At 34.2% G+C, this 26850-nt stretch overlaps 2 protein-coding genes across 6 annotated transcripts in view; one reads left to right on the top strand and one right to left on the bottom strand.

Moving 5' to 3' along the window:
• KIF18A (kinesin family member 18A) overlaps positions 1-26346 on the bottom strand; it is a 79688-nt gene extending 53342 nt beyond the window's left edge. Inside the window, exons 1-9 of one of the 3 annotated variants that reach the window (XM_076002078.1) lie at positions 26137-26346; positions 17955-18324; positions 15156-15313; positions 12021-12125; positions 11441-11551; positions 9194-9391; positions 6922-7098; positions 5604-5678; positions 5271-5383 (exon numbers count right to left, since the gene is read on the bottom strand). In XM_076002078.1, the coding sequence (XP_075858193.1) occupies positions 5271-5383; positions 5604-5678; positions 6922-7098; positions 9194-9391; positions 11441-11551; positions 12021-12125; positions 15156-15313; positions 17955-18279 (1262 nt within the window). In that variant the 5' untranslated portion in view covers positions 18280-18324; positions 26137-26346. The other 2 variants (XM_012747587.3, XM_012747595.2) reach the window with 2 other exon arrangements.
• A 75-nt stretch (positions 26347-26421) lies between these two features.
• The window catches only part of METTL15 (methyltransferase 15, mitochondrial 12S rRNA N4-cytidine), a 194304-nt gene continuing 193875 nt past the window's right edge, over positions 26422-26850 (top strand). For 2 of the 3 annotated variants that reach the window (XM_012747608.3, XM_076002077.1), the window contains exon 1: positions 26422-26513. The gene's annotated coding sequence lies outside the window, so the exon portion shown is untranslated. The other variant, XM_012747624.3, reaches the window with a different exon arrangement.

The following is a 26850-nucleotide window of genomic DNA, read 5'->3' as shown; positions in this document are numbered from 1 at the left end:
GACACTTTGAACGTTTATGGCATTAAAAAAAGTGCTATGTAACAGTATGATTGATATGAGATATTTCAGCTAGGCACAGTTCATATTTCAGCTAGGCACATGCCTGTAATCCCAGCTACATGGGAGGCTGAGGTTGCAGGATCACTTGAGCCAAGGAGTTCAAGATCAGCCTGGGTAACATGGACACCATCACAGGAAAAAAACAAAAAGATATTTTACATATTTCTTTTGGGAGACAATTAATTTTGAGAGAAAATGATAATGGTTATGGGGTACATAATTTTATCATTAACTTCTTTATGAATACAAATAAATTATTTAGCATGTTGCCAGAATTAAAATCAAAGCTTTTATTGTTGGTTAAAAGTCAGATTGAAATATGAAAAAACATCCAAATAAAAATTTATTTCATAGCTTTCAGGCTATCTCCCTTCTGAATCATTAAATACAAAGAAAACGTTCAATGATTTAAAGCCATCACCTCTAGAAAAGTAAGGATTTAACTGGAAAAGTAGAACTGGTTAAGTAGTGCTCAGCAATTCTATGGAAGCAAATAGTCCAACTTTGAGAAGCTGGTGATTTACTTAATTTTCAAGACACTTCCATTAAGAAAGAAATATCTGGTTGTATGAGGACAGCTCCTATGTTTGACTAACAAAATGAAATGAAAACAATAATAATGTATCAGAATTAAAAGCTTTCTTTGATGAGACTAAATAGCAAGGAATCATTTTTACTTAAGTCATTTTTTAAAAGACACTGTAAAATGGGTGAGAAATAATAAAAAAATCATAAGACTAATAAACTATACCAATTTTATCTTGAAGTATATTATTGTTCAGAGAATTAACAGAAAATAACTTAAACATACTAGAAAATCTCGAGTGTAAACCGAGCTCTTACACTATAACAATATATACATCAACTTTATGCTATATGAAAAACTGATTGTCATTATAGAAATAACTGTTGTAATTCTTATGATGCTTGCAAAGTAGTGTAATAAGTGAATGCAAAGATTAAGACTTGAAAGATGTGACAGTTCATGCCATTATCACAAGTGAGCAAACAATATTTCCCTTAACATTATTTCAAATGGTTGTTGTACTGATAGATGGGAATAAAAATCATCAAAAGCTACAAAGCCACTAATTTAATAGATTAGTGGATTAGATATGAAAAAATATTATTGTTTTTCAAATCAGGGATATTCTATGTAATGCATGCAATTTAAAAAAGTTGTAGTTGAATCTAGGTTGAAGGTCACTGTTGACGAGACTCTTCTATTTTTCTTACGGATACCAAGACATACTTTTTACAAATTCTGGAGTCCCAAAACAGTGTGAACAATAATCGATGTTGGTTTCTCATACTAATAACAGACACAATTAGCTCTGGAGAATGTCAAGTAAGTTTAACTTTACTCAACTTTAATCAAAGTTGAATGGATTCATTTACTATAGGAATTCTCAAAGCCTTCAATATGCTAATGTACTTTGGAAATCTTAGATTCCATTATGAGGAATAATTTCCAAACTTGTTTGATCCAGGAATTCCTTACTGTCTTCTTGAGAACTACTCAAGATTAACATATCTTGCAAGATACAGTGTCCCATAGGGTCACTTTGGAAAACTGTCCTAATTGGTTGAAGGAAAAGTACTTTTGAGTTCTGCATTATTAAATGCTTTCCTTTTTACATTTACCTACTAAGAAGCTTAGTGGAAATCTATCAAAATTCTTTTTTTTTTTTTTTTTTTGAGACAGAGTCTCACTTTGTTGCCCAGGCTAGAGTGAGTGCCATGGCGTCAGCCTAGCTCACAGCAACCTCAAACTCCTGGGCTCAAGCGATCCCCCTGCCTCAGCCTCCCGAGTAGCTGGGACTACAGGCATGCACCACTATGCCCGGCTAATTTTTTCTATATACATTAGTTAGCCAATTAATTTCTTTCTATTTATAGTAAAGACGGGGTCTCGCTCTTGCTCAGGCTGGTTCTGAACTCCTGACCTTGAGCGATCGTCCTGCCTCGGCCTCCCAGAGTGCTAGGATTACAGGCGTGAGCCACCGCGCCCAGCCTATCAAAATTCTTTATATCAATTTGTATCACTGAGAAATGTGCATTCAAATAATTAACTATTTAAACTCAATAAGTAGTTTAGTAGAGGTATATAGAGTTAATACAATAAAGGATATAGCAGATTTACATGAACTATACAAATAATGTCAGAAAAGAACAATATAAACACTATTCAAAATAAAAAAACCTCATAGGTGACATAACTGACTTTACCTCCACTATCTTGTACCTAAGTCCTGATTCTCTTCAATATCTGTGAAATAAAAACTAAAATTACTTGATCTCTGAAGTGTGCACTATAAAGAGCAATTGGTGACTTCTTGATACAGTTGAGACTATATTTATAGGCATACTTCATTTTATTGCACTTTGCAGATATTGTGTTTTTTATAAACTGAAGGTTTGTGGCAACTCTTCAACAAGCAGTCTATGGGCATCAATTTTCCAATAGCATATGCTTACTTCATGTCTCTGTGTCACATTTTGATAATTTTTACAATATTTCAAACATTGTTATTATTATTATATCTATTATGGTGATCTGTGATCAGTGATCTTTGATGTTACCATTATAATTGTTTAGGGGTGTCACAAACTATGCCCATATAAGATGGTGAATTTAATCAATACATGTTGTATGTGTTCTGACTGTTCCACTGACCAGCTTTTCCATCCCTCTCCCTATTCTCAGGCCTCCCTATTCCCTGAGACACAATGATATTGAAATGAAGCCATTGAATAACACCACGATGGCCTCTAAGTGGTCAAGTGAAAGGAAGAGTCTTACATCCCTCACTTTAAATCAAAAGCTAGAAATGATTAAGTTTAGTGAGGAAGGTATGTTGAAATCCAAGACAGAACAAAAGCTAGGCCTCTTGCACCAAACAGTTAGCCAAGTTGTGAATGCAAAGGAAAAGTTCTTTAAGGAAATTAAAAGTGGTACTTTGGTGAACACATGAATGATCAGAAAGTAAAACAGCCCTACTGCTAATATGGAGAAAGTCTGGAGGTCTAGATAGAAGATCAAACCAGCCATAACATTCTCTTAAGCCAAAGCCTGACCCAGAGCAAGGCTCTAACTCTCTTCAATTTTATGAAATGATGGGAGAGGTAAAAAAGCTGCAGAAGAAAAGTTTGAAGCAAGCAAAGTTTGGTTGATATAGTTTAAACAAGGAAGCCATTTCCCCAACAAAAAAGTACAAGTAAAACAGCAAGTGCTGACACAGAAGTTCCAGCAAGTTACTCAGAAGATTTAGCTAAGATCATTGATGAAGGTGGCTGTACTAAACAACAGATTTCCAAAGTAGATGAAACAGCCTTCGATTGGAAGAGGATGCTATCTAGGACTTTCATAGCTGGAGAGGAGAACTCAATGCTTTGTTTCAAAGCATGACGACTCTGTTGTTAGAGGCTAACACAGCTAGTGACTTCAAGTTGAAGTAAATGCTCATTTTTTTTAAATTTTTTTATTTTCAATTTTTTAAATTTCAGAAAATTATGGGGGTTCAAACATTTTGGTTATGTGAAGCATCTGTGCAGTTTAAGTTGTGTGTCCATCACCCAGATAGTGTACATTGTACCTGTTAGGTATGAATTTACCCATCCTCTCTTTCCCTCTGCCACCTGTCAATGCTCATTGACCATTACAAAAATCCTACAGCCTTTAGGAATTATGCTAAATCTAGTCTGCCTGTGCTCTCTAAATGGAATAATGAAGCCTGGATGACAGCACATCTGTTTATAGCACGGTTTACTGAATATTTTAAGCCCACCATGGAGACCTAATCCTCAGAAAAAAAGATTCCTTTCAAAATACTACTGCTCACTAATAATACACCTGGTCACCCATGAGCCCTTATGAAGACACATAAGGAGATTAATGTTGTTTTTCATGCCTGCCAACACAGCTCATGGATCCAGTTTACAGCTCATGGATGATGGAGCAATTTTAATAACTAAAAGAGTGCAATTGGTATTCCTAATACAAAGAAATGATAAAGGTTTGAGGTGATTAGTATCCCAATTATCCAGATTTGATTAATACACATTGTATGCCTGTATAAAAATGTCACATGTAATCTATAAATATATATAAGTAGTATATAACCATAATAATTAAACACACAAAAATTTTAAAAGTTTCCACTTTCAAATTTTCTTATCTAAGAAATATATTTCATAAAGATATAGTTGCCACAGATAGTGACTACTCTGATAGATCTGGGCAAAGTACATCGAAAACCTTCTGGAAAAGATTCACCATTCTAGATGCCATTAAGAACATTTTTGTTTGTGGGAGGTTAAAATATCATAAAGAGGAGTTTGGAGGAAGTTGATTCCAATTTTCATGGGTGACATTGAGGGGTTCAAGACTTCAGAGAAGAAACTAATTGTAGATGTGGTGGAAATAGCAAGAGGACTAGAATTAGAAGCAAAGCCTGAAGATGTAATTGAGGAGTTGCTTTTTATGGATGAGCAAGGAAAGTGGTTTCTTGAGATGGAATCTACTCCTGGGGAAGATGTTGTGAACATTGTTAAATGACAACAAAGGATTTAAACTATTTCATAAATTTAGTTGATATAGCACTGGCAGAGTTTGAGAGGATTGCCTCCAATTTTAAGAGAAGTTCTACTGGGTAGAATGCTATCAAACAGTGCCACAAGCTACAGAGAAAACTATTTTGTGAAAGGAAGAGTCAATTGATTAAAAAAAAAAAAAAATCTCAGTGTTGTCTTATGTTAAGAAATTGCCATACCAACCTCAGCTTTCAGCAGCCATCACCCAGACCTCTTAGCAGCCATCAATACTGAGGCAAGACCTTTTATTAGCAAGAAGACTCACTGAAGGCTCAGATTATCATTACCATTTTTTTTAGCAATAGAGCATCATTTTTATTAAAGTATATACATTGTTTTTTTAGACATAATGCTATTACATGCCTAATATACTACAGTATAACGTAAACATTTACATGCACTGAGAAATTCAAAATTCATGTTACTTGCTTTACTGTGATATTCACTTTATTGCAGTGGTCTGGAACTGAATCTGCAATTTCTCCGAGTTATGTCTGTATATATTTATATTTATATGTATGTATAAAAGAGACATATAACAAGTGATAATTAACAAAATATTTCACTAAATTTCAAAACAATAAATTCCTGAAAATGAGATCTTATGTCATTTTTACCTTTCGATTTCTTTTTCCTGTGGGTTTGAAATCATTAACTTTGCTTTGTCATTTTCATCAGCAAAGGCTTTCTGTTCTTCATAGGCTTTTAGTTTTTCTTTTAACAATAAAATCTAGTGAAGAGAAAACACTAACACTAGTTAAAATACAAAAGAAGTTATCTGTCTCCATTTTACATGACCACAGCAAAATTTTAGCTATGAAAAATAAATGAATTAACCAGATTTCAATTGTAATAGAAAAATATGTTAAATTTTTGGACAATTAAGATTACAAAAGCCTATAAATGAGGAATTGAGGAGATCAGCATAAAAATATAAACAGTAGACATACCTCTGCCTTCTGCTCATTACATATCTTTACATACTGAGTTATATGATTGTCGAGGTTAAGAACATTGCTCTTCAACTGTTGAAAGACAGAAATTATGATTGTGTATGACATAATAATCACATGAATATATACATGAACAAAATGGCATGATATTCTTATTAATTCAGTTCAATGAATTCATAATTTGTGACAATTATGATTACGTGGCAATTATGATAATTATGCTCATGTTTAAAATCTGTGACAAGAGGATTTGATGAACACATTAATAATGTTGATGAAATTATAAAGAAACTATCTGAGAATAGCTGCTTGTATTTATTCATAATATAATAAAAAACAAAAACCATCTACTTTCTCTTTCCTCTAGCTTCTAAGAAATTCAGAAATAATTTTATGTTCCACCCATTCATGAGTTCAACTACTTTTTACTGAGTTCTTATTATATTTTACCCTTTTAATAATAGTGTGGGCCACCTGGCATATACGGAATAGTGGAGAAAATATTAAACATCTACGTTGAAATACCTGATATGAAGGTCCTGCCCATTTCTTACTGACCTGATTTAGAATAACTCCCTGAGACTTGGGTTACTAGGCTGTAAAATGGAGCTAAAATTGTCTTCCTCAATGGGTTTGTGTAAGGATTACATAAAAAATATGTGTGAAAAACCCATAGGGTATGACCTTTTGCAATTAATTGTATAAACAGTATATGAACAGTTCTCTTGAGATGACAATAATCTGCTCATCTTCAGACACTTAATGGGAGTAGCAGAAGGGAAAGGAAGAAGAGCAAGAGACATTACAACAGTTTAACTTTAGGTCTCTTCCAACTCTGAGATATTATGATTTTAAACATACATCATGTCTGGACTTATATTTTTTTAAAGCATCCCAAACCTCTGGCAAAAATAGTGACCTAAATAATCATTCCTATTCTATTTCTAGAGCTATATAGATATTGATAGAGATTGATACATCAACATCAAAAATATGGAGATAAATTATTTAGAAAAGACTATTTATTTATAAACTGAGGTAGATATTATACCTATTTACACATGAAGTAACTGAGGCTTGGAGAGATTAACTAATATTGTAGTTTTCAGGTAGAAAGTACGTACGGGTGCTGAGCTAAAGCAGAGCATCTGTTTAACTGTTCAAGTTAATGTTCAATTAACTAAGTTAGCAAAGACATTTCTAACCCTCAGTTGCCTAACTCATTAGTAGAAATACAACCTTAATAATTACACTAGTTATAAAAAATCACATGTGCCTAATACCATCACAAGAAAGGAAGAGTAAACATACTTACAGAAGATTTAATATCCTTTGCACGGTTAGCATACTTAAGAGTGTTATATGTGTCATCGTAGAATACAGAGGAAGGACTAACAGCAGCTATCATTATAGTTTGACAGTTTCCTCCAAGAGAATCCTTTAACAAGCGAGTAAGCTTACTATTTCTGTAAGGAATATGCTGATTCTTTCTCTGAAAGAACAAAAAAAGAATTCTTATGTCATTTTTCACATTTAAATGCAATTCTACTACCACTTCACTATAAGAACTTAAGCACTATCCAACTTTGTCCAGATTTATGATACAATTGGTGATTGAAATGATAATGAATCTTATAGGATTATTCAGTGAATATATAAAACAAATACTTTATTTAAAAATTATAGCTCCATCTGAGCTATAATTCATAATATAATAATGCATAAATATTGGTTCATTAGTTGTGATATATGTACCATATTAATGTGAAAAATTAACAATAGGGGAAACTGGGTATGGGGTATATTTAATAAAATCTTTCTATATTATCTTAGTAATATTTTTACAAATCTAAAACTATATGAAAATATCTATTTAAAAATATTTCTATTCATTTGAAAAAAGAAATTAAAATACAAAATTAAATATATGCCTTGCCTTATACAAATATACTATAGGAATAATAAGAATCCTGCAAGGCATAGAGTTACTTCTCTCCTTAAATAACCATCTCACATGGATATAAAATAAATTGTAATTATAATGTCATAGATACTTCATCCAAAATCATAAGAGTTCTAAGAGAACTTAATTTTTCAAGATTTTCTTTCATTTAAAGATATATCTCTGATTTTAAGGTAACAAATTTCTAAAAAGTACAACTTCTATATAAAAACAGATTCATTACAATGTATGCTGAAAGCAACTTTACGTTATCCAATGTATATCTTTCATGTTACAGAAGAAGAAACTGAAGCTAAGCAAAAAGTGGAATGACTTGCCTCAGATCACATAGCTGGTAATTCGCAGAGCTAGAAATAGGTCCTAGGTCCCCCCAACTCCCAGTAGCAATGTGCTTTCCACCACAGCAGTCTTTCCCAAACAGTATGGAATGTGCACTGCTGATGCTACTTGAAATGATTTTACATGTAGAAGACATGCATTAAACACTGACTCATGAATGACTCAGTAGAAGTCATTACTCAAAAATTAAATAGACATCTTGCTTTTGTAATCTTCAGGTGATTTCAGTTAATATCTTTTATAAAAGATTTCCCCAATCATTTTTGCATACTTTATTCTAAATCAAAAGGTAATATTTTGACTAGTTTAACAGAAATTTTCCTAAAGCTTTTTTTGGGGGTGGGGGGAGACAGTCTCACTCTATTGGCCCAGCTAGAGTGCTGTGGCGTCAGCCTAGCTCACAGCAACCTCAAACTCCTGGGATCAAGCAATCCTCCTGTCTCAGCCTCCCAAGTAGCTGGGACTACAGACATACGCCACCATGCCCGGCTAATTTTTTCCATATATATTAGTTGGCCAATTAATTTCTCTCTATTTACAGTAGAGACAGACTCTCGCTCTTGCTCAGGCTGGTTTCGAACTCCTGACCTTGAGTGATTTTCCTACCTCCCAGAGTGCTAGGATTATAGGCGTAAGCCACCACACCTGGCCCTTCCTAAAGCTTTTAACTTAAATTTTCATATTATCATTTTTTAAAAAGAAAGTCAGTTTTACAAATATATAATTTGTCAAATACACTGTGTGCTAGGTAGGTACTTCTGGCATATGGTACAAGTAAAATATTCTTAAATGCCCTCAAAGCATCTAGGAAAAATTATCCTATTAGATGATTTAATTACATTTTATATCTTAAACCCCTCTTTGAAAAAAATCAACACTTTTTAATACTTAACCCAATTTTATAGTGTATAAACTACTAACCTGAACAGAATTCAGGTTTTCTAACACATGTTTTTATGTCTTTATGCCAATTCAATTATCATGCTTGCTGTGTAGTGACCATTAAATGGTCACTTTAAAAATCAAGTTCAAAATAAATGATGAGAATGTACCATAAAGTATTCAACCAATTCTGATTATAAAATTGGAATTCAAAAAAACCCCCAAACAGTTTTATTTAATAGACTAGGCTCTCTGAGGTCTTTGATCTGAATATAAACATTATTGATATGCTCTTGAAATTTAATTTGTAATAGATTTTATAACAAAATTATATTAAATAGTATCTAGGATTTATGTATTTCAATATTTCAAAATATTTAACAAATAAATATATAGTACTTACCTTTGTATCTGCTAAGGCATTGATGACATTCCCAAGGGCTAAAAGTGATCTATTAATATTTGTGCCTTCTACAAACCGGGTCCCTTTAGCACTAGTACTACTGGCACGTTCAGATCCTGCCAGGTCAATGAGTGACATCTTGGCAATACGGACATTTTGATTAATGCTTGCTGTTTTGTCCTGTTGCCGCAAATAAATCTTTTTGAAATTACAGAATAGGAAAAAAAAGAGATAAGATTTAGCATAATTAAACGGGAAACACGTATCTTATTTTTAAGAGCAAAAAAATCAAAATTATTTTTATTTTAAAAGCCAACTGAACAAGGTATGACTAATAAAATAACTCTTGACCTAATAGAAGGTGAAAATAACTGCCATTTGTATTATGGTACTCCTTGACCTAGAACATGGAATTATCAGAGGTGATGATGTGGGGCACAGGTCCTATAGAAACACTATTCCTAAGAGAAAACCAAAGGTAGTGGTCGGAATGCCTTGGATGTCTCCAGAAATTGTCCTAAAAGGAAGGCTGGATTTGAATCCTGACCTCCACTGAAGAATCATAGAACATGCTATGTGAAATTCATCATGTAAGAAAGAAATTGGTACAGTTGAAAGAATTCGTATCAGAGGTAATCAAGCCATTTGGATAGTCTCCAGTTAAGAAATCTTTCATTAATCTTTTCTATTCTTACTACTGACTCTTCATTTATCAATTGTATTAAGTGTAATGTTTGGGGATTAAAATAATCCCCCAAACGGTTGTATGTCCTTATAATTAAAAAAATATTGTATATAAAAAAGGTAGTACTGGGATACATCACTTAACAATAAGACTACCTTCTGAAAAATGTGTCCTTAGGTGATTTTGTCATTGTGTGAACATCATAAATCTAGCACAGGAGAAAAGGATGCAGTCAGTGGTTTCAGTAAACAGAATTATTAGGCTGCTGCCAGTGTTATATGGCATACCATTTTACTGTAAACTTTATTTTTATAAGTAGAGGAGTACACTCTAAAGTAATGATAAAAGGTATAGTACATACATATGCCTATAACACAGTTGTATATTATCAACTATTATGTACTCTACATAATTGTATTTGCTATACATTTATATGACTGGCAGTCCAGGTTTGTTTACACCAGCATCTCCACATGTCAGTAATGCATTGCGCTGTGACATTGTCACTAAGCAATGTGAATGTTTTAGCTCCATTTATAGTCCTATGGGACTATAGATGTATAGTCCCACAGATGTATATGATGAAATGTTGTTATGTGGCATATGACTGTATAGTAAAGTATATTTGTCATTTTCAACTGCCTTGTAGAGCGTAATTTATTTAAATAATTTAAGCTATTTGTAGCAGTTTATTTGAAATAAATTACATGGCAAACTTAAAAGAGATAAAGAAGGTAAGCTATTACTCCATTATACACCTTTTTATTCAATTTTCTTACAAAGCAGTCTAAGACATTTTAGGGAAACCCCAGTGTCACAGATAAACATTATACTCAATACAATTGATAAATGAAGAGTCAGTAGTAAGAATAGAAAAGATTAATGAAAGTTTTCTTAACTGGAGACTATCCAAATGGCTTGATTACCTCTTATACAATTCTTTCAAGTGTAACAGTTTCTTTCTTATATGATGAATTTCACATAGCATATGTCAAATTAAGTTTATATTACCATTTGGATATTAACAAGGCTAGAACTGTAAGAAATAATAGCTAACAACCTATGCTTTAGCTCTTTCTAGAACTATATTCCTAAAAATACTGTGTCAATTGTAACATACTTCCTTAAAGAATACAACTACTTATATGGTATTTGAAGAAATACTTATTTGAAGAAATACTTAAAAAAGTGAATTGTATTTTCCCAAATTATTAGTTCTATAAATCTAGACCTATGGAGAGAAATATTACTCAGAATATAAGATTTAACTATTGGAAAAATTAAATATTTTCACCAAACAAAAAAATTTCTATCATATCACTTTACCATCTTTTATGTTCACAAAGGGGGCAATTTATATTTTTGATTTACAACATCTCTATTTTAAATATTCTTGGTGATAGAATCTTCTCAAAACTGCAAAGTAAAGGAAGTACTGATAAGTGGAGAATTCTACAGATGAAATTTTTTTTCTCATGTGTGAGAATTATTTAGCTATGAATTTGGCTTCATTTATTTTAAATTTAATTTTAAGAGTGATAATCTAGTGGCTGGTCTGCTACCTGAAAAACAGCATGAGAACGAGAAGATGCAGCATTCATATCAGTGGGATGTTGTGTTCTGTTTTTGTTTCCATTATCCAATAACTGTAAAATTTCTTCTGAGGATTTGGGCTAGAGAAGTTTAAACAGAAGAAAAATATACAAATTAGCAATCTATCTTTACATTTTTCAATAAAATTTGAACAAATGAGAAGACATTTAAAGATAAAAGAAAATGTACAAAAGTGTTTTGTATAAATTCAATCCTATTAAATATTGATTGTTTATATCATCTGCTTGGTACTTTGGTGTTAGAGGAGGAATAAAAGATAAATCTAGCCTTTAAGGAGAAAAAATACACATGTACTAGGCAGAATAACACATGACATTAAATATTCAAGAAGATTTTTGAAGAAGAGTCACTCAATTATTTCTAAAGATAACAAAATAAGACTAAAGATATACTCTGATATTTAAATTCTGCACTTCATTAGGTTTTTTTTATCCTCCTCAAACAGGATGAAAAGTAAGCAATTCAGTGTTTAAAATGGTTAAATAATCACACTTGCTATTCTCAGGAAAAAGATGTGTATAAACATACCTGGTGTAAAGTCAGTCCCTGAACAACCACCCCTTTTTGGGCATCTTCCCGGACAGCAAGTGGCCCTGAATTTACTAAGAGGTCACGAATCTGTTCATTATATACCTTAAAACAACAACAACAACAACAACAAAAAACTGCTTTAGTATTAATGTAAAAACTATAGTGATTTCATCATACACATTGCTGATTTAAGGTTACTAGAATTTTATCTTAAAGACAAGCAGCAGCTCATTTTCATTAATCTCACCCTTTCTATCTCATGTTGTGGTTAATTTTCTGCCATTCCAAAATATAGAAGAGTTTGATTACCTAGGTTTGAAATTGAAACTTAACGTTGGAGTCATTTTATCCTTACCCCTTAATTCCCGACTTGATGACCATGGTGAAACAGAGATAGTAAGATGGCTGAAATTGCCTTATCTTATTTCCTGGAAATATATGGAACACATGGTCTTGGGAAATTCTGGTGTAGTGAAATGCAGGGTTGTATGGAGATGACATGGTTCTTACTGGAGAAGATATTTATTACTTCATTGTGTCCAAATAGTCCAAACTTTTTAAATTTTAGAGATTTAATGTTAAGAAAAACCCATATTCAAGGATAGATGGTATTTGTTCCATTTATCCTTCAATTACACTAAGTTTGACATATAATTATTAATAATAAATTTCAAAAGCAGACTCCTCTTCATTTGAATGATGAGGGAATTAAGGCCTTAAGAGGCTAAATAATTTGTCTGTGCTCACAAAATAGAATAGGAATTGGAGCCTAGGCAGCTTCACTCTGCTGCATTATATTGAGTGCACATTTGCCATTTTATATCTCTGGTAAGTTTTTTAAAAGTAATTTCTATAAGTAAAACATATTACTATGTAGTTCTATTGTCCTGATTTTATGAATTTATTAAAGGTACAAAGTTTACTACTTGCCAACCGAATGACAATTACAACTATTACTGAGAAAATTTAGGAAAAAACATACAAGAGTAAGCCTTTAAAAAATTATTTTGTATTATTTCTTCCATGTTCTAATAGCCCATAGTGATAATTCATTGTTGGTACAATTCTCTACAATAAATAACCATTTTATTAAAATGTTATAATAAACTCAAAGTAGTAAAATGATAATATGAAGAGTTTTTTTAGATTTTCATTTCTTGTCTTTTCTTTTTCTTGAGATAGGGTCTTGCTCTGTTGCTGGGTCTGGAGTGCCAGGGGTGTGATTTTAGCTCATTACAACCTTCAACTCCTGGCCTCAAGTCATCCTCCTGCCTCAGCCTCCCAGTAGATCTTATTTTCTGATGAGTAGCAGTTACTTTCCTGTTCCTTACCCTTATCCACTTCAATTATACCAAACAAACAATTAGAATGATTGCTCTCAAGCTGGTTTATGTATGAGACTCACCTGGGAACTTTAAAAATCACATATGCCTCAGCCATACCCCACACCTATTAAATTAAAATATCCAAAGGGTGAGGCCTAGGCATATCTAGTTTTAAAAAGTTCCATAGGCAATTCTGGCGCACAACCTGAGTGGAAAGCCATATTAGACACTGCCTTATCACTAATAATGTGAAAGAAGATTAAAAGAAAAAAAATCAATAAAAATTATGAAAATAACCAAACTTTGAAATTCTCCCCAGTTATAAAAGGATCTAAGGAAAAAATAATGAATGCTGCCACCTTCTTTTCCTAACTGAGGTTCAGAACAATTCATTTCACTATTTAACTACAGAAAATGAGTTTTACTTCTTTTTTATCTCTAAGTCCTGATGAGGAAATTTTTAGCAAAATATATGATTTTAATCAATCTTTGGAAGAAACTCTCTCAGTAGGGACCAAACTACAAGATGTTAATATGAGAGAAATTTTCTGACACCAGAAATAAATAGGCAGTGAAATCAGGGTTTTAGGTTTCTACACTGGTTTCTGAAACATTACCTGAACGCAAAGTTAGAGTGCCTACCACTTACCATTTGTTGAATGCTAGCTAAAATTTTATTAAGAGAGTAGGAGGCCTCAAGGAATGATGGGGTAAGTCAAAAGGACTCAAGAGGCAGCATTGAGCATTGTGCCAAATCTTGCACAATTTAAACATACAAAAAGTGATTACAAAGATTATAATCTATTCAATAAATTAGAAATGTATGAGTCCATGCTGATATAATAAAGAAAAGGGAAATCTCTTACTTATAGCAGAAAGTCAGTGGATAAATGTAGGTGAAATGATAGAATTAAAAAATTACCATCAACTACCATCATAATAACTGATTCAGGCATGAATCCTTAGTGGATGCTAATACTAATTAAATGAGAATTTGAGGAGTAAATACTGTCTTCCCACAATGTACTTACTAATTATGAAAGGTAAAACAGTATCTGTAAAGTGGAGATGACTTGCAGACACCAGCATAATAAAACTGATCAATATCTAACATTGCCAGTAATGGGGCAAACCAACAGCATAAGCTTCTTGACGTGATATTGTAAGAATTCAACATTACTTCTGTGGTGTCCCTGACAGGGCATAACCTGAATCTAATCATGACAAACCCAAACTGAGAATTTTTTGACAATGTCATGAAATACAAAGAAACACACAAAAAATTGCAGATATGATAATTAAGAGATATGACAACTGAATGCAATTCATGATCTTAGATTTTCTTTTTCAACAAAGTGCATCAATGGAATAATTAGCAAAATTTCATTAAGGTCTGGAGATTAGATAATAATATTATATCATTGCTAATTTTCTGATTTTGATAACTATCCAATGGTTATTTAAGAAAATTTCCTATTTTTACAAGTCAGCAACTAAGCTCTGAAAAAATAAATATATATACAGAGAAAGAAAGCAAATGTAATAAAATGTTAAGATCTGAATAAAGGGTATCTGGAAGTTTTTTGCACTATTTTTGTAACTTCTCTATAAGTCTGAAATTATGCCAAAATAAAAAACTTAACAGAAAAATTATAAGACGCATAACAAATACTCAAGACCAGAAAGTTTAACAATTTTATATATTTGTGAGAAAATTCCTATATAATAAAATAATTTGAACAACGCATGCAACTTAAAGATTTCTCATAACTACTGATTAATCTAAAGAATGATATTGCCATCTTACCTCCAGATAAGAAACTGCTGTACTACATACTTTCTCTTCTTTAATCTCATCCATGCATTTGTAAAGGTCTAACATTGTTAGGTACATCACTCCAGGTTCAGAAGCTGATCCTAGCATTGTGTAGGTCTTCCCAGCTCCAGTAGCACCATAGGCAAGTACTGAGTTTTTAGGAAAAGGGATCAAAAAGTATTTTGTTATATTACACTACTATATCCACTCTCTGATGGATAGTTCTAACTAGATATCCTAAACAGTAACTTTAAACCCAACAGATCCAAAATTAATTTATAATCTTATCCTCAAAATCTGGGAATTTTAGCACAAATCTACTCTTACTCCTATATTCTCTGTTCTCTTTAATGGCACCATTGCCCTCCACGCCAACTCTAACACTTGCTACATTTCTTTCACAGCAATCTTATAAATTTTAATTGATCAGTTACTATTCTCCTTTCCTCTTAGTCTCGATCTTCTTTAATCTATCTCTTGGTTTGTACAGACTTACTTTTATGAAAAAGAATTATAAATATGTGAAATATTCTTAACTATTTCACAATTTTACATAAGAAAGTTAAAATTCCCCACCTTGGAATATTATAAAACACTTTAAGAGACAGTGCTTACTTAACTCTCCAGTCAATTTTTTCCTTGTTATGACTTAGGTATACCTAGATCTAGATTATTCGATATTCTCAGCATTCACTGTTCTCTTTCTACTCTACTGCCTTTGTCCTGGAGAGTTCCTCTACTTATTCCAGCTGAAAAACTTCTACGTATTTCTAAATACTCAGCACAAATGTCACTTCTCTGTGCCTTCCCTGATGGACCTAGGCAGAAACATCCAATCCCTCATTTCAGCCCTGAGTATGTGCTGCACATCCACTTCCCTCTTTCCTAGCAGGTATCACATTGTATTACCAACTGTGAGCTCCACCAAAGCAGAGACCATGTATCCTTAGCATCCAGCAAATCACCTGGCACAAAGTACGTACTCAATAGAAATTTGTTGAATGAATGAATCCCAACTAGATACCATTTAGAAAATTCCTTTAAAAATTTTTGTTTTAGGCAACTGACTTTGTTTCCAAGATTCTATCCAGTACAATATAAAAGTCATGTGTTTATTCAAATGTATTAAAAACCCACTCTCTGAATTACATATGGCAAACACCCAATATAATATTCATTTAAGGCAATAAGTCCTAATACTTATACTGGTTCATAAATTAAATCTCTCTGCTAAACTAGATGTTAACAAACTACAAAAATACTTTTCAGTAAAATGAATTTAACTGATGCATGTTTTTCTTTCTTGTATTTTATGTAAGCTGGTATATCAAAAAGCCATAAGACAGCTGGAAAGAATATAAAGCAAAACCACAAAGGAACCAAAAATTCAATAGTAGCTTGATAGTCATTTCGTTTTGTAGTCAAGAAAAATTTTAAAAATCTCTAGAGACAATATGAAGTTTCACGAATGAGGAAAAGACTATTTGCTTAAAAATGGGAATCACAACAGTCCCAATCAATAAACCACATTCCATTTTAACTTGACCAAGAGGTCATGTATTCTGTGAAAAACTGAACGAGTCAGTAAAAGATGTGAAACATGTTAGAGTTGTGAAGTATCTTTGGGAATGTCATAGATACTGATAATTACAAAATTACTAATGGTGCTCAGTGCCTTGTAAGCAATGAATAAACTGGCCATTTCGGGTATCTCTTTTTCTATGAAATCAATGTGGCCTTTTTGAAAGGCAAATTATTATAAACTCTCCAAAGCAGGAGAGATGCTTCTTGGACTGAAGATGGGCTAAACAGCACAAGATACTCAATTAACATGGCATGTTAAAATTTTTATTTCAATGTATCATAAAGAAAAATGGTACTGCAAAGAAATTGCCAAGTGTTCAGAAATGTCTGACTATACCCCAGGGATATATAACTGTATAGGTAAACAGTGGGAAAATTTATGAATATAAATTATGAGAAATCTAGTATCAATTGAAATAAGCCATGTGGGATAATAAAATGGGAAATGGAAAGGATTGACTGTCTATAGAGGTCATAGTAAGACCCCAGAAGAGAAAGGTTCACAAATGATATATAAGTTATATATGATGACAAAAGTTTCTTTTTTAAAAATTTAAATTTCTTATTATTTTTTGTAGAGATGGAGTCTCACTATGTTGCTCAGGGTGGTCTCAAAGGCCTGGCCTGAAAGGATCCTCCTGCATTGGACTCCCAAAGTGCTGGGATTACAAGCGTGAGCCACCATGCCTAGCCATGACTAAATTTCAAAGAAATCTACATTCACACGTAAAATCTATCAACATTCTTTTTTTTTTTTTTAGACAGAGTCTTGCTGTCACCTGGGCTAGAGTGCCATCGTGTTGGCCTAGCTCACAGATACCTCAAACTCCTGGACTCAAGCAATCTTCCTGCCTTAGCCTCCCGAGTAGCTGGGAGTACAGGCATGCACCACCATGCCTGGCTAATTTTTTTTTTATTTTTAGTTGCCCAGCTAATTTTTTTCTATTTTTAGTAGAGATGGGGTCTCACTCTTGCTCAGGCTGGTCTTGAACTCCTGACCTCAGGTGATCTTCCCACTTTGGCCTCCCAGAGTGCTGGAATTACATACAGGTGTGAGCCACTACACCCAGCCAAAATTCTTCAGAATTTTTAGCATATAATCACCTTAAATTTGTTTATATTTATAGGGAAGGGCCAAGTATATGCCCCTCCTAATGTAAAATGGGAATCAGATGGAAAAATTAAATCCCAAATTGAAACAATTACCTGTGCAATTATATCCATTCAAAAAACTTCGAAGAATTGGCTTAGTAGTGTGTTCAAAAACTTCCAATTGAGTTGAAGTTTCATCAAAAACAGCATCAAATACAAATTTCAGATCTTTATTTTGTCTCTTCAGAATATTTCGATTTGCAATTTTCTTGCCACGGAAAAAATTATCTTCTTCTTGTTTGGGATCAAAAACCAGGATATGTTTATCCACAACATTAACTACTTTACGGAAACCAGCAGCCTTTTCCTTTGTGTTTTCAGGACGTACTCGAACAACTACTTTCATGTGGTGACACAGTTCTTCCTCAGTGACAGACATTGTTGATTATATGATTCCTGTTTATATATACCCTTGAATATTTCTCTGAAATTAAAAAGAGAAGTTTTAATATTACCTTTACTTATATGCATATAACTGGCATGTAGTATTCATTCAAAAAAGGTGTTGATTCTGTTCTAATCACCTGGTAAATGTTATTGGGGAAAAATATATGTATGTGTACACATATACGTGCACATGCACCCATATATATACATACACATAGATATATATGCACTTAAATACCCTAAAACAAAATATTAAATGGCACACACATGCACAAAACCATGATAAAAGTTATATAATACCTGCAATTTTAGTGAGACCCTGGGTTTCAACTTAAAGATGAATACTATAGCTCAACCATATATAATCATACCCATGCTACTCAAAAACCCAGCTTTGATTTTTACAAGGGCTCCAGCACTATTTTAGCTTGGGTCATGGGAATGGATAGGAAAGGATCTTTCAGAATCATATCAAGATAATGATGGGAAAGCCTTGACTTGTGATGTATTTTTAGTAAAGTGATCTTGGCTGCAAGCTTCTGGCAATGGAAAGTGGTACATCCAGGCTGGTCTACCTGTATCTTAGAGATACATAGGGTTAAAAATAGTTCCATGGATGCATCAATGAGCTAGCTCAGGTCTGAAGGTGACAGATATGGCATGTACTCCTTAGAGTATTCAAAGATCCCAGTCTCTGAATATAGATCCTAATTTCTGCTTTCTAATGATATTCAATGTTAAAGGAATCCATGATAGGTTTAGAAATTATGGTCTGACTTTATGATGGCCTCATATGAAAACAGGAAAAGTAAACAAAATAACAAAGATCAACAACTTGGAAGGGTCAACTATCCAGAAAATAATCTAGAATCTAAATGACAAAAAACCAAAACCACAATAAACCCAAAAACACCTCAAAAAACAAAAACTAAACAAACATTAGAGTAAGGACTTCAAGGAGGCGATGGAATTAGTATGATCTAGCAATCCCATTTCTGGGTATATATCAAAAAAATTAAAATTAGTATGTTAAAGAGATGCCTGCACTCTCAAGTTCACTGCAGCATTATTCTCACTAGCCAAGATATGGAAACCATCTGAGTGCCCATTAGCAGATGAATAGCTTATATACGTACAATGGAATACTATTTAGTTTTAAGTATGAAATTCTGTCGTTTGTGACAACATGGATGAATCTAGGGGATATTACGCTAAAAATAAGCCAGGCACAGAAAGATAAATATCACATGACCTCATTTATATGTGGAATCTAATATTTGAACTAATAAAAGAAGAGAGCAGGGTGGCAGTTACCAGAGGTTGGGGAGGGTACAGTAGGTGAAAAAGGAAAAATGTTGGTCAAAGAGTATAAAGTTTCAATTAGACAGGAGGAAGAGTTCTGGTGATCTATCCCACAGCAAGGTAACTACAGTTAATAATAATCTATTGTATATTTCCAAATTGCTAAGAGTAGATTTTAAATGTTCTCACCACAAAGAAATGACAAATAGTGAGGTGATGGATATGTTAATTAGCCTTATTTGCTCATTTCACAACTTATACATGTATCAAAACATTACATTCTAGCCTATAAATACATTTATTTGTCATTTAAAAATTAAAAGAAAAAAAATCTATACCAAAACAGCATTTGAATAAGGACTTGGAGGAGATGAGAGGGTGGTGCTTGGTATGTTAGCTGGAATGGAATGAGCAAAGGGGAAAGTAGTAAGATATAAGATGAGAAATATAGGCCATTAAAAGAACTTTGACTTATACTCTGAGTAAGGTAAAGAACACTGGAAGGTTTTGAGGACAGGACTGACATAATCTGATCATTCTCACAGCTGTGTATATAACATACTATGGGGAATAGAGACTAGCCCATTAAAGTAATATAGACAAGAGATGATGGTTTCTGCTCAGAATGGAGCAGTGACAACAGAGGTGGTATGTGGTCAGATTCTGGATGTATTCTGAAGGTAAAGCTGACAGAATTTTCTGACAAGTAGATGTGGATTATGAGAGAAAGGATTCAAGAATAACTCCAAGGTTTTTAGCTTGGAAGAATGGAGCAGTCTTCAACTGACACGGAAATAACTGAGGGTGGAGCAGCTTTGGGGTTGGTGGGAGATCAGGAGTTCAGTTTTGGTCAGCTTAAGTCTCAGAGTTTTAACGAACATCCAGGTGGAAATGTCAAAACAGTTGGAAGACAGGTTAAGAAAGTAAAGGTTGTCTTCAGATTCTTAATGCAGTTTTAAACTTTTAAAAGTTAAAACTGCTTTAAGACTTTTGGGAAATCTTAAATCAAGAAGGAGACAGTGATATAATAATCATGTTAAAAATTCTGCTAATAGGTCAAGTACTTAATGAGAATTAAGCATGGGACTTAGCAACATGGAAGCCAATGAGAAAAGTAATTTTGGGGGAATGGTAGGGCCAAAAACCTGAATGGGAGAAAATTCAGAGACACAGAATAATGAAAGTATTACTCCAAAAGGGAGCAGAGAAATGGTCTAAGTGGAGAGGGAAAAGGGGTTAAAAGATGTATTTTTTTTAAATGGGAGAAATAACAGCAATATTAAAGCTAAAATGCGTCACAAAACCATACACTTTTGGACAGAATTCAAACAAGGCCAAAGCAATCTAAAAGCAGCAGATACTGGACACAGCTTTGCCTTTTTAGGACTCTGTCTCTACCCAAAAATAGAACTCTGAAAAGGAAGGGATGGTCATTTGGATTCTAACAGTCTGGTCCCACGTGAATTACTACTCTGCTCTTTCTTCATCCTTGAGGTTCTTTCTAGCCAAGTTTCACAAAGCAACTTTACCACCTCACTTCCATGACCCTGGACAAGTTACTTAACTTCACTGAATCTCAGGTTTCTATTTGTATAAAAGAGACAGTAAGACCTCATAGGATTGTTGTGAAGGCTAAAAGAGGTAACAAGTACTAAGTGTAGTATTAAGGTATTTGATAAATGTCAATTATCTTTCCTATCTGCCCCCACTCCTGCCTCTTCTTCCAAAGTAATTGAGTCCATCCTTGTGTGTTGCCCAATGGGCTTAGTATGACTGGCACTTTGGGTAGGACAATTCTTCCTTGTTTAGAACTGCCCCATGTATTAGAGGATGTTTAGCATTTCTGTCCCCCGCCTAATAAAGGATAGCCATATCCCACAGTCCTTGTCATACCTAAAACTACCCTCCACACACTTTTCTAACATTCAACAATGCTTTGAAATATTCAACAATGCTTTGACTTTAAGAGATATACTTGTTAACATACTTGTTTAAAAATGATAAAATGTATACAAATGAAATAGTTAAAAAAATAAACATAAAATATCATGTCATTATTTCAAAATAGACTTTAGAATCTCAAGGTTGGAAGGTATCTCTCACCGATTAGTTAATTAATTAACTATTAGATGTTAGAGCCAGACAGCTTAGGTTAAAATTCCAGCTCTACTGCTTAACTGGCTGTGATAGTAGGCTTGTGTGGCTCAGTTTCCTCACCTGGAAAGTGAGAATAACAATAGTACCTACCTCATAGAACTATAAGGATTAAGTAGGGATAAAACACCACAATGCTAGGCTCAGAGTATGAACTAAAGTGTTTGCTATTATTATTATTTTTAACAGTATAGTGAGGGAAACATATTAATACAATATTGATACAAAATGTAAAGGTATAACTGTGACAAGTGTTATAGAGAATAAGTTAACAGTGCTATATATAAGACTGTAATGGGGGATTAATATAGTTAGAAGGCTTTCTAGAAGAAGTGACTAGAGTTGAGAGTTGAAGAATAGACAGTTATTAACCAAGTAAAAGTATTAAGGATGGGAAGGAGAACTAGTTATGCATTTAGTGAATATTTACTGAGTGCCTTCTATGTGCTAGCATTTTTCTGAGCCCTGGGATAGAAAGGGTCAGGAGTGTGTGTGGAGACTCCTATTTTAGATGAAGCAGAAAAACTTCTCTGGTGGGGTGACTTTTTAAAGAGACTAAAGTGAGGGAGCAAGCGTCTCTGGGCCATGAGCATTCCAGATGGCAAGTCCAAAACCTGTGATGGGAAAGAGCTTGTGTGGAGTACACAGGCTAATTGGCTGTATGGTTAATTTGGTTAAAATCTCTTATTTCTTTTAACTCGTTAGATTTAGATGAATGGATGTAATTTTACCTACAGCATCTAAAGAAATGTTCAAGGGAAGCTTTGCTCCCTTCGGCAGCAGCTGGAGAGAACAGAGGGGAAGGGAAGAGGTTGCATGAAAAGATAAAAACTAGATAAGAATGAGGCCAGGTATAGAAGATCTTTAATGTAAGACTGTAGAGTTTAGATTTATTTTGAGGTTAATTGGGAATTATTGAAGGCATTTTAGAAGGCAATAGACCTTATTCAAGTAACATTTCAGGGAGAAATTCTGACAATTACCTAAAGAAATTTAAGAAGTATAATGTGAAATATAACATTGTTTTACAACTTGTTACAGATTTTAACAAAGACATTGATCTTAATTTTTAAAGTAATCTGTATTTCTCTACTTTTCAAAAGCAAATAAGTGAATATTATTTCTTAATTGAAATGCTCAAGGTCAACAGAATCATCAAAATGTAAAAATTCAAATATACTGACAACTGCAGGGATTACTGTGATTGTCCTTACTTAATACATGCCCTCTTTCTTTTCTAACATGGCTGACTAAAAGAGTTGATTGTTGATTCTGAATATGGCACACAACCAATCCTTAAACATCTTTAATATGAAGCAACAAAAGAAAAACCAAAATATTGTTATCTGTACAATATGTTGATTTACAAATTCTTTTCAGACAACTGTTCAGAAGACAGTTTTACAGCCTCTGATCAATTTTGTCATATCTACTCCTAAGTGGTATTTGTTGAATAGAATCAAAAGAGCAAATTGGTTGGATTTCATTGGTGAGACAATATATTATACTTTCAACACCATTGCTCATTATACTACAGGTTGAGCATACCAAATCTAAATGTTCCAAAATCCAAAATTTTTTGAGCCCCAACATGACACTCCAATGAGCATTTCAGATTTCAGATTTTTCGATTAGGGATTCTCACCTGGTAACTATAAGACCAATACTCCCAAATCTCCAAAAATCTGAAATCCAAAAACCTTCTGGTCTCAAGTATTTTGGATAAGGGATACTAAATCTGTAGAAGAGTATTTGTGTAGTCTAAGAGAGAGTAAATGTAAAAGAAAAAATAATGAAGGAGAAGGGTTAGACTACATGATACTTCAGGTCCTTTTCTTTGTACAAAATTTTATGATTATTGTGTATGATTAGAAAGAGTACAAGAGAATGACAAGAAATGACAGCTAATGGGACTGCCTATTTTTAGTTTTATCCCCTGTCTCTTGTAGAGAGACTGGTATATATTAAGTTCTCAAACATATGAATAAGTTCATAAGCTATAAAAAGTACTCATAGAATCCAAAAAGCAATTTACCCGTTTAGAGTAGAGGCAAACAAAATGTATTTCCCTAAAAGAAACAATATATTATAGTAGAGTACAATGATTGACAAGAACAATCTCAGTGGGACCCTGGGGTATCAAAAAATGTTAAATAATGTTCCCAATTTCTTGTTTACAAAATTAGAGAAATGTGAAGATCATGTTTTATTTTCATCATAGAGCATGGTTAAAATACTTTATTATTTACTAAACAAGGCTAATCGATTTCTGGGAGAATTATTTATGTAGAACAGCTCATTCCTCTGCAATATTGAATGAAGAAGTACTGAAACCAAATTTTCTTACATAGTTGCACAGTAACATAAACCAAGTTGAACAGACAAATCTTTAAGTCATAACGTGTGTAGCTATTGCTCATTCTAGATAAAGCCACTTCACGTAGATGTTTTTCCTAAAGAATCTATCCCACATAGTGTCATCCTGTTTTTGCCTCTCCAATCCCTTACCAGGGTTATTTTTCTTAGAATTTAGCATTAATTAGAAAATACAAATTATCTTTTTTTCCCCCTTGATGCAGAAAATATATACTATTTGGTTACATTTTTATTGCTTGCTTTCTTTTTAGAATGTAGGCACTGGGAAAGCATGGACTCTGATTATGAATTCCCTGTGCTTGTCAGATATCACACAGTAGCCATTCTCAGCAAATACACTTTAAGAATGATTGGATTAGGTTGATATGGTGGTAACTAACTAGTAATAATGGACAATGATGATTATTATTTGAGTATACTTTCTGTGCCAGGCATTATGGTAAACATTTAACATTCATCATCTAATTCTATTCTTATAATTACATAAGATATAGGTTCTATTATTGTCTCCATTTTACAAAAGCTGGAACTTAGCCTTAACATAAGTAATTTTTCCAAGATAAAATAGCTAGCAAGTAGGAAGCCAAATGTGGATCCAGGTTCAAAGCCAAAGTCCAAACTAGGCTCTAATGGAACTGGATGAGAAGGCTTCCAAACAGTGATACAGAAGTTACAGTTGTGAATTATTTCTTAAATACAACCTCATATTTGAATTAGATTCAACAAACATTTTTTAGGATGACTGATAGTCGATATTATCATTTATAGTCTCTATCTAACTTAAACCTCTCTTTGGAATAACCTTAGTAGTCTCAGAGCCATTGCTTCCACTAACTTAGAAGCATCAGGTAAGAATGAAAAGTTCAAATGGAGGGAATGGCACCACTGACAGCTGGGCTATTTTTTCCTCCAAGTTTTCATAGAGTCAAGAGCATAAAAGTAATTTTGTTGTGTCCTAATTGAGCCGGTATATATATATATATATATATATATATATATATAGTGGAAGGAAACGCAATTTCAAAGTGAAAATTTTGTGAATTCGTAAATATTTTTCAATAACATAAGAGGAAATTAATTACTACTGTTAATGGCAGATAATCTTTGTTTACTGAAATAGTTCTTAGAAAGTAATACGAGCGGAATAACAAGTATTACCTAGTCTTTGAACCTAATATTCTCCTGCACAAAAGTTCATTAAAAAACTCCCAAAACCCAAAGGGGTGGGGGCTGGATGTGGTGAAATGACACTAACAACAACCTGTAGAGTGCCTAGCATTCTACCCAATCCATAGTTACCTTAAACTATATATTACGCACAAAAAAATTGGCCAGTTCTGGGCAAATAATCCCTTCTCATACAGTAAACAGCAGTCAGCATTGGCCTCTCTATAACTAAGCAGCTAATGAGCTCCTAAAAAAAGTCTTGCAGAAACCAAGAACAGGCTGTAGAAGGGATGATACTCAGCGTTTCCAGTTCCTTTCATTTGTAGAGCACTTTGCCAAGTAGTATCTCTTCTGCACCTCACCTAATTCTCAGCAATCCCGTTAGGCAGTCAAGTAAGGTCTTGTCTTGTTTGATGCTATAACCGGGGCTCCGGGCGGGTTCCCAATTGACCAAAGCAAGCCTAACAGTAGCACTTCACCGGACAAAAACTTTATGTATTGATGAACGAAAGCTCCTCATTTGATAGATAAGCCCAGAGGTACGCTCACTTGCGCGTCTGAAATAAAACATTCCGAAATTGGAGTCCTGAGGAAAGTTCCCACTGCAATGTGCCGGACAGTTTAAGTCCGGTGTCAAAGTCTGGGAAAGGGGCCAAGATGCCCTTTAAAACTTCCGACTTCCTCTAAGATTTTAAGGCAGGAGATCCCTGCCCTTCCAGCTGAGCAGTCGGGGGCTAAGCTCAGGCAGGGCTGCGCTCTCAGCGGGTTCTCGAATCCCTTCTTCCTTTCACTTTCTCCCCACGGACGCGGACCACCCCAACACAACGCTTCTGTTTGTCGACAAGCCCACCTGGTCCTCCAGACCTGAAACAGCAGGACCTTCCGTTTCCAAAGAGACAGGTGATCAAAAGGAGAGGTTCCAGAGATCAGGGTTTTCTTTTCGCGTGACTCTCACTCACCTCTGGCTCAGGAGAGATTACCGCGACCACTTCACTTCAATGTCCGCCTCCAGGCGCTTCAAAATCAGCCACTACATTCAAACCCAAGCCAGTTTCCTCAGTGCCTCGTTTCATTGGCTGTCGCGCTCGTGACGTCATTACGCCGGACGCTGCCACGGCGCGCTGCGGCTTGGCGCCAGGAGCCTCAGCCGCGCGGCTCAGTGGAAGCGACCTTGTCTGGGCGTCGCCGTGGCAACGCGCGGGGCCGTTTCCGGAGGCGGTGGCCGAGGTGGGCGGGGTTAGGAAGGAGCCTCAGGTGGGACGCAGCCACCTGGGATGGTCATGCCACCCCTAGGCTGGCATGTGCAGAGCCCGGTCCGAGGATTTTGGGTGTGAGTGAGACTGTTGCAGGCTGGGATTGGCCTATGCTCTCTGCTAGGGGGTAGAGGCGGAGCCTGTTGGATGTGGATTAATGGATTCTGGGGGTTTTATTTTCTTCTTTTCTCAGAGTAGTGAGGCCTCGGAGAAATTGTAGGGAGGTTTCTTCCAGACATATTTACTTGGGCCGAACTGTGAGATCTCTATCTGAATTAATTGGAAGTCCAGGTCTTTTGATTTGAGAGCCC

The sequence above is a fragment of the Microcebus murinus genome, chromosome 4 (assembly GCF_040939455.1).
Source record: "Microcebus murinus isolate Inina chromosome 4, M.murinus_Inina_mat1.0, whole genome shotgun sequence".
Classification (NCBI taxonomy): Eukaryota; Metazoa; Chordata; class Mammalia; order Primates; family Cheirogaleidae; genus Microcebus; species Microcebus murinus.
This window is presented reverse-complemented; position numbering and strand designations above follow the sequence as displayed.